This window comes from Mastomys coucha, unplaced genomic scaffold, assembly GCF_008632895.1.
Source record: "Mastomys coucha isolate ucsf_1 unplaced genomic scaffold, UCSF_Mcou_1 pScaffold14, whole genome shotgun sequence".
NCBI lineage: Eukaryota > Metazoa > Chordata > Mammalia > Rodentia > Muridae > Mastomys > Mastomys coucha.
This window is the reverse complement of record NW_022196896.1, coordinates 98,622,310-98,630,955: the sequence shown is the minus strand read 5'-3', so window position 1 is coordinate 98,630,955 and position 8,646 is coordinate 98,622,310. Positions and strand designations below refer to the sequence as shown.

At 46.6% G+C, this 8,646-nt stretch overlaps 1 protein-coding gene across 3 annotated transcripts in view; it reads right to left on the bottom strand.

The window, feature by feature from the left end:
• The window catches only part of Smarcal1 (SWI/SNF related, matrix associated, actin dependent regulator of chromatin, subfamily a like 1), a 61,632-nt gene that overhangs the window by 50,459 nt on the left and 2,527 nt on the right, over nucleotides 1-8,646 (bottom strand). The window contains exons 1-3 of one of the 3 annotated variants that reach the window (XM_031367897.1): nucleotides 7,474-8,135; nucleotides 1,816-2,582; nucleotides 1,094-1,144 (exon numbers count right to left, since the gene is read on the bottom strand). In XM_031367897.1, the coding sequence (XP_031223757.1) occupies nucleotides 1,094-1,144; nucleotides 1,816-2,524 (760 nt within the window). In that variant the 5' untranslated portion in view covers nucleotides 2,525-2,582; nucleotides 7,474-8,135. Of the gene's footprint in view, nucleotides 1-1,093; nucleotides 1,145-1,815; nucleotides 2,583-7,160; nucleotides 7,382-7,473; nucleotides 8,136-8,646 lie in introns of those variants that run through there. The other 2 variants (XM_031367898.1, XM_031367899.1) reach the window with 2 other exon arrangements.

Sequence of the window (8,646 nt, the reverse complement as noted above, 5' to 3'; positions counted from 1 at the left end):
GGGGAGGGGGAAGGCAGAGACAGAGAGCAACAGAGAAACAGAGAGAGAAGCAAAGACAAGACAAGGTGAAACTTGCATGCTTGGAGGCTGTGAGGATACGAACCAGTAGTTCTCAATCTATAGATCATGACCCCCAAACAATCCTTTCACAATGGTCACCTAAGACCATCGGAAATCACAGATATTTACATTACAATTCATAACAGTAGCAAAATTACAGTTATGAAGTAGCAATGAAAATAATTCTACGGCTGAGGTACAGTGAGGAATGGTACTAAAGTGTCACAGCATCAGGAAGGTTGAGAACCACTGCCATGGACAGAGGGGTGACCACCAGCAAGCAGTCAAGGACAAAGGCCACAGGGGACACCAAGCCTGCACACACCCTGACCTCAGATCTCTTCCCTTCAGAACTAAGCAAACACGCTTCTGTTGCTTAAGGTCCAGTTTGTCTCACAGCAGCCCTACCAATGTGCAGGACACCACCCAGTCACACGTTTACAAAGATGAGACCAAGGAAAGAATGAGTAAAATCTGCAGAAACTGGCCCATCACCCCCCAGAAAATGTCCTGGTGAACCCAAAGAATTCTATGCCATGTGCCAGAGCTTCCAAGAAGGGACCCGGGCATCTACCCTCAGCTTCTGGTGTAGCCGCAGCTGCTGGGAACAAGCTGGGAGAAAGGGAAACAAGACAGGACAAGGGGACAGAAACACCGACACAGGACAGACTCAGATGACAGGGTACACCAGAGCTGATGATGACTGGATGGACGGGCCTGCCTGAGTAATTCTGCCCTCCTCCCTTGAGCTTTGGAGTTCACTACCCAGGGTCAGCCTTTAAACAGCCACCTCCTTAGGAAGGCCTGACGAAGCTATCTGCCCCTGCTCGATTCACTAGAGCCCAGGGGAAACAGGTACTCTGGTTTGGAATTGCAGTTGAATAACTAATTAGCTGTGCATCTCGGTACTAGTTACTCATTTGAGACTTCACTTCCCCATTCATAAAATGGTTGTTATCAGAGATAAGAGAGAACCACTAGCTACCAGCTCTTGCTAACTTTTCACTGCAAATGAAAAAATGTGTCCACTTACTCAAGGCTTTGTAGTCGCTCATGCTGAAGTCCCAGGTTTTTGTAAAAGGATCTGAAATAAACAGAAGGCTGATCACTTTTTGTCTTCGTTTGTAGTCTGAGACTCTCTAAGAACTTATTTCCTGGACAACCAGACAGAGACCAAATTCAAAGCACTGACTGGCAGGCAGGCTCTCACAAGCTTAAAAAAAAAAACTCTCTACAGGAGACAAAGAGTCAACGCGGGTAATTCTTTTGTTTCATATAATGGCAGCGCAGGCCCACAGAAGTCATTTAACTAAGTGGGCTGAGGCAGTTAGGACTGGAACCCAAATCCTCTGAACTGCATGTAGTCTGGTAATGCTGTGAGCAGCTGAGGACCAGCAGAGCTAGCCACATCCCTTCAGATCAACCAACATATTACTCGTCTTTTTAAAGTGCTGAGCCGGCACTTTAAAAAGGAGAAAAAAAAAAGTCTTTGGATTTGAAACTACTGCTTTTAGGCTCTAATGCTACGGTACATATAAAGCACCTGGCAGAGGAACCGGCTTCTCAATAAACACTGGAACCTTCTCTCTATGGCGGTGTACTAGCTAAGTTTAACAGCTGCTTGAGACAGTGTCTATTACAAAGAGAGAAGCCAGCTAAAATAGAAAAATGTAATGTGCCAATGTGCCCTCTTAATATTTATGAGGGACTGTTAGAAGAGAGTCTAAAAATAGAAAAAAGAAAAAGCCCCATTACCATAGCGCCTGGTGGGCAGAGACTTAAACACGGCAATGAGCTCTTGGTTGTAGCCGATCTTTACCCGGAAGCGACTCCCAGTCCTTATGCACGTTCCCCGTAGACAGCTTGCGTTTTGGGATGAGGCTTGCAGTGTTTTTGGAGGTCTCCCTTCTGTCCTAGGTGTTTTCACCCCTAAGGCATAAAAGGTGTCCGAAATGCTCTGCCCAGAGGTGGAAGGCCTCACTGCCTTGGCCTCTAACTCAGGATCCCTGGGAAATGGGCCAGCAGAGGAAGCTGCTGTATCCTGGGCTGCTTGGGGATGTCCCTCACTGGATTTATAACCCAAAAGCTGTTGGTTAGAGACTTCTGGAGGACTGGGGTTAGGGTTTGGGCAGGCTGTGGACATCTCTCCTTGGATCTTCCATAGTCCCTTTGCTTCCGCTGCTGGGCTGGGCTGAGAACAGTGGGAGCTGTGAGGTCTCTGATCAGTAGCAAATGAATTATTGAGATTCTGTTGATTGAAAATAGCAGCATGGCCTGCTGGCTTTGAAGGCCCTGCTAGGAGATTCAGGAGAGAGGCCTGCTTGGACTGGGATGGCCCCGCAGCAGAGGAGCCTGAAGCTGTGCTCTGTGGCTGATCTGCTGACTTCTCAGCCCGACGGGCCAAAGCCTTTTGCCGATTCTCTTCAATCTTTTTCCTCTGCTCCTCTGTAAGTGGCAAGGACATTTTTAACAGGATAGGCTTATGCAGGAATGTCACCCTTTAATTGGCAAGATGGTAAAGGCTGGGAAAGGCAAAAAAGACAGGAATAAAACTTACATCCACCATGTTTGATTAATAAGATTTTGTTTCAGGGAACATATTAGAAAAAGCTGAAAGATGAATTGAAATTTATTTTATACATAAAATGAAAGCACATACATATACATATGTACACACACACACACACAGACAGTAAATAGTATATTCTAAAATACTGATCCAGATGAAAAAGCAAACAGTAAATCCAAAACTGATTGTGTTTCACTGGGGTATCTTCCCCCTTCTCATTCGCTAGCCAAAGTGAGTTTAGCAGATCCTAAGAAAGTTTTACAGTGAAACCTAACTTCATTAGAATGGACAAAGACTACATTTTAAACTAGAAAGGTTAGTGGATCAGACAGAAATAGACTGACTAACTACCAGCTCCATACTAGGCCACGACACTTGCTACAGTAGCCTATTTCCAACCTGGAAGAAGAGAAAGAGCATTAGCCTCATAGAGATTGCACACTAAATTCCCCCTTTGCCTTCCATCCTCATTACATTTCTGTTGAATCTGCAGGTAGCCAAATGCAAGCTAGAGCAGCTGGCCCTAGAGTCTGACTTCCAAAATACAAGAGCAAAGTGACTCTTAGAAAAAATGAGGGGACAGAGGGGAGAACGGAGGGGGGCAAGGGTCACTGTTGTAATTATAAAAAGATAAAGAAATATTAATACAGGTTCTATGGGGGTGTGGTGAGGTGTGGTGGAAGGGGAAGCCTCGGCCGGCCCATGCCAAGGCATCCCTTTCCCCTGAGACAGCAGCCATACCATGGTATAGTATAGAATAGAGTTTATTCAGGGCATGGGGAGGGGAGTTGGGAGGGCAGCAGAGGCAGAGAAAGGCAGAGAGAAAGTGGAGAGTAGAGAAGTAGAGGCTGGCCATGACCACGTGGACAGAAGGGGAAGGGAAAGGGGAGAGAAAGGAGCAAGGGGACAAGAGGCAAGGGAGTAAGAGAACAAGAGAGGCAAGAGAGAGAGGAGGGGGCAAGCAGCCCTTTTTATAGCCAGCCAGGCCTACCTAGCCGTTGCCAGGTAACTGTGGGGAGGAGCATACCTGGCAGTTGCCAGGTAACTGTGGGGGTGGAGTCCAGACAGAATACCAGCATCCCCCTGTTTTGGTTTAGTTAAAAAAAAGAAAAAAAATTAGAAAGAGGTAATGGCAAAGCAGGAATAGAGTCATTGTAGTGTTATCTGGCTGCTTCAAGCTGACACTGGGGGGTGACGTGTCTCTGGAGAACCCAGAGGGATGAGTATGGGGGATGTTTGTCCAGTCTTAGCACAGCTGGCTGCTTCCTTGCTGTCCAGGGTCTGTGGAGCCATCTGAGGACAGGTCAGAAGGAGCAGGTCCAGTAGAAGCATCTGTCTGAGAGGAGATGGAACATCTGAAGGTTGCTTCTTTGGAGCTGTCCTGGATGCAGTAAGCGCCTGGACTTGACACGATGTCGAAATGCGCTTGAAAGGCAGACTGACTCTGCCCAAGCTGCCATGAAGACCGTAGAGACCACAGAGAATTGTTGGCTAGTGGACTCTGTCATTTTTTTTTTAAATAATATAACTGCTAAATTACTGTTTATTCCCCAGACTTCTGACTACATTGATAGCTAAGACAGCAGCTAGAAAAAACTTTCACAGGTATAATCTGTTATCTCCTTACCTAAACTCAGTTTCCATTAATCACATGCTTCGTATTTCCTCTTCTTGCTATGCCACTGTCCAAACATGATCTGAGTTCCTATAAATTTGCCTACCTCTAATAAAACATTCCACTATACGATCCAACATTTTAATCTTGTCCCTTCAGCTCCACAAAAGGCTCATCTTAAAGACTGCTCATGTTGCTAACTCATATTGTTATCTCTTTTATAAACTTATAAGCTACAGGACACCTACTCAGATCCACCTCTCATGGACCAAATAGGCTCCATCCAGATAAGTACATCTGCCTAGCCTATTCCAGAGGGTGGGATTCCTCTGGGTTTCAAATGCACATCTTAAGAAAAAAAAATTCTCTTTCTCCCAAACGTACTTAATCTTATTCTCTACCTATAATAATGTGCGTCAACATCTTTCGAAGTCCAGGCGTCTACTATACCCAGGACAGCTCCAGGGAAGCAACCTTCAGAGATGTTCCATCTCCTCTCAGACAGATGCTTCTACTGGACCTGCTCCTTCTGACCTGTCCTCAGACGGCTCCACAGACCCTGGACAGCAAGGAAGCAGCCAACTCTCCTAAGACTGAACAAACATCCCCCATACTCATCCCTCTGGGTTCCCCAGAGACACGTCACCCCCAATGTCAGCAAGAAGCAGCCAGATATCACCACAACGATCCTATCCCTGCTTTGCCATCACCTCTTTCAATTTTTTTCTTTTTTATGTATGTCACTCTCTTCAGACACACCAGAAGAAGGCATAGGATTCCATTACAGATGGTTGTGAGCCACCTGACACACAGGGAATTGAACTCAGGACCTCTGGGAGCACAGTCGGTGCTTTTAACAGCTGAGCCATCTCTCCAGCCCAATTTTTAAGTTTGTTAACTAAACCAAAATGGGGGAATGTTGGTATTCTGTCTGGACTCCACCCCCACAACTACCTGGCAACAGCCAGGTAGGCCTGGCCCACTATAAAAGGGTCTGCTTGCCCCCTCTTCTCTCTCACTCCTGCTTCTCTCCCTTGCCTCTTGCCCCCTTGCTCCCCCTCTCTCCCCATTCCCTTCCCCCCTCTCTCCATGTGGTCATGGTCGGCCTCTACTTCTCTACTCTCTCCTTCTCTCTGCTTTCTCTGCCTCTACCACCCTCTTAACTCCCCTTCCCATGCCCTAAATAAACTCTATGCTATACTGTCATCGTGTGGCTGGTCTCTCAGGAGGAAGGGATGCTTCAGCAAGGGCCTTCCGAAGCTCCCCCTTCCCCCACACCTCACCACACCACCTTAGAACATATCTTAATACTGCTTTATCTTTTTATGACCACAACAGTCACTGCACCAAAATCGGACAGAAGATATAAAGGGTTAAGTTCATCTCAACCAACACACCTTACCACTGTAAGATTAAGTTTTCAAACTATACTGTGAGAATTTAGCCATTAGTTACACTCAGTGGAAGACCGGCTCCCAGAACCTAAAAACAATGGGAGGCCAGTTCCCAAGAACCCAGAAACAAGGGAACCAAGACCGAGAACCCAGAAACAACCTGGCCCAAAACAATTGCCAGGTGGCTAGCCCGCCCCTGGACCCTAGCACGAGCCAGCACCAATCAGAAATCACCCCGTACCTTCCCCTTACCCCAGTCTTCCCTTTTGCTCCAGCAACTGCACAGAAATAAAAAGCTGCCTAAGACCTTGCTCAGGGCCAGACTCCTCTACCCCTGCTAGGGATATGAGTCTCGCCCCAGCTAGCTGGAATAAAAAGTCTCTTGCAGATTGCATCAAGTCTGTGTCTTGGTGGTGTGTGGGCTCGTCGCTCCCTGGATTTGAGTGTGGGGGTCCCTCCGGGAATCTCACACCACCACTCAGAGTATGGCACAGTTCTGAATTTTTCTTGCCACATATTTGGAAAACATAGATACTCATTATAGAGTAAGGTCATCCTATACATTTTATTTTGTACTGTGATTTCATTTACCCTAGACATTTTCCTATAGGCTGAACCAGTTCTACAATGCTCTAGAAGCAGGGGAACACCAAATTCTCTGGCTGGGTCTGACTTTAGCCTTACCCAAACAGCACTCACTGCCTTATGTTACAGGATATTTGAACCTGGGTTTCTAGTTAGGGTTTGGCTCAGCCTTTAGCACACACCTTTAATCCCTCTGGCTGGAATACAGACACTCCCTTAGTACTCACCTTTAATCCCAAACAATGAAGGTAAAGTTAGTTTGTAGAAGAAAGCACCCATGTTTGAAAGTGATGTCTAATTGAGTGACAGAAAAAGTTACAAATCAGCGAAAGATTTGACAGAATAGGAAACGCCCTACTCTCACAAGGAGAGGAAAGGAAAGCTACTTAAGGGAGAGACAGACAGTACAGGAGGAAGAGGGTACAGTACAGGAATACAGTAGAATTGAGAGGGAGAGTCGAGCAGAGAGAGGGAGAAGGAAGCAGAGTTACTGAGAGAGTTTCACAGAGACAGGTTGAAGAGATCCAGCTAGAGTTCAGGAAGAACAAGAAAGGGTGAGCTTATTCAGCAGCAAGACTCAAGAGGTTGAAAACATCCAAGGCCTAGATAAGAATATAAGGAGGCTAGATGCTTCCAGGACTAGACTTAGGTTAGCAGATAGAGGCAGCAAAGCCTCCCAGACATTTACAACAGGATAAAAGTGACTTTTACATTAGAATGTTTGTATCACAGGAAATACTCCAGTAGCACACTGCCACTCGTCAAAGGAAGCTCTAGACTCTAGACTTCAAAGGGTTTAAATTTTATCCCCTGCAAAGACTCCCTTTAGACAAAACACCCCAAAACATCTCCTCTCACAGATGTTACACTCAAGCCTGCCAGTCAGCCAGCAGCAATTAAAACCCTCAGCCTTGTAGTCAGGTAGGGTTATACCTACCAAGGCCTGGTACGCTGACTGTCCACCCGGTTGGGGAGGTGAGATCACGGAATGAGAGGTCCAACTAATAAACCATATACCACAAATGCACCCCACCACATAGACATCCCTCTTTGCTGGGACCTGGGCTTCCCTTCCTTTCCTGGACACATCCTGGGCGCCTGAGAAAAAGGGACGCCCCGCCCGCCCCGCCCCACTTTGCCTCTAGTATTTCCACTTGGATCCTCCCGTCCCTGCTGCTCCCTCCTCCCGCCGTATTTGGTCTCGTCCGCCTCCAAACGCCGCTGCCTCCTTCGCAGCGCACCTTTCTTACCTAGGGAAGGCAGTAAAATGAGGCACCTTCGCAAAACAGCCCTAGCCCAGGAGCGTCTTTCAGAGCCTTGCTAAGGCAGTTTTCGCTTCTGGGTGGACTGTTAGAGGAACTAAAACTCAAGCGCTACAATTTCACCCATCTTGGAGAGGGCCACTGGCACTGAATGGCTCGGCCACCGTCGAACTACATTTCCCAACAGCCAATACGCCGCAGATCCCGGTCTTAAATTGAGGGTGATATTACACTTGGTGTAGGGCCTTCTGGGGTTTGTAGTTTGAGTCCGGAAGCCTGCCCATTGGAGGTTAGTGAATTTGAGAGGCGTAGCGTTGTGGGCGGGTCAAGGTGTGGTGCACCCTGGGAGTTGTAGCTCTCAGTTTCTCCAAACGTTTAGTCAGGCGTAATGAATGCTGAGCGTTCAGTGTCTGCGGTGTCTCTAGACATGTCTTACAGCCAGATTGATTTGACACTTAATTAAAGATTTTCATGTCACACCCGTTTCTAATAGTGTTGTCCTTATAAGCCCTAGCCGCTGCTTCCCCAGACCAAAGAGGAATTGGGATTGTTAGAGCCTCAGTCAGCGTGCCGAACATTAATATGAATTTAAGTTAATCCATACTACAACCTATGAAGCTTAGACAGTAACTCATGTATCCCAGACTTGTCTAGAACTCACTCTGTAGCAGAGGATGACTTTCCTGCCTCTGCTTCCATCATAAGATTATTATTATATCTTTCTCTTTTTAAAAACAGGCTTTTAGCATGTTTCATTGGCCTAAAACCGGCCAAGATCCTTCTCTGGAATGCGATTAAAGTTGTGCCCCACACGCCCAGCTCCAGTCAGCCAGGAGCATTTTATAGATGAGAAAATGGAACCTGAACTGGTCCACAATTTTCTCAAGGCTGTATTCAGCTACTTTGTTATTCTGATTCCAAAGCCCTCACATCTATCAGATACTATCATGGTTAGTTGACTCCATTTCCGAGCACCAGCATTCTTTCTACCCTGCAATGGTTGGATATAATATTCTTCTGTCATCAGTGTACACGTTACGATTCTGTTTTTAAACAGAGCTCATTACAAAGGGGTAGATCTCTGAATACAGAGTTAGTTGGGAAAAATGACCAGACATTTAAGGAAAAGTTGATGTGTTGGAGTAGGGGTAGTGGGGGGGG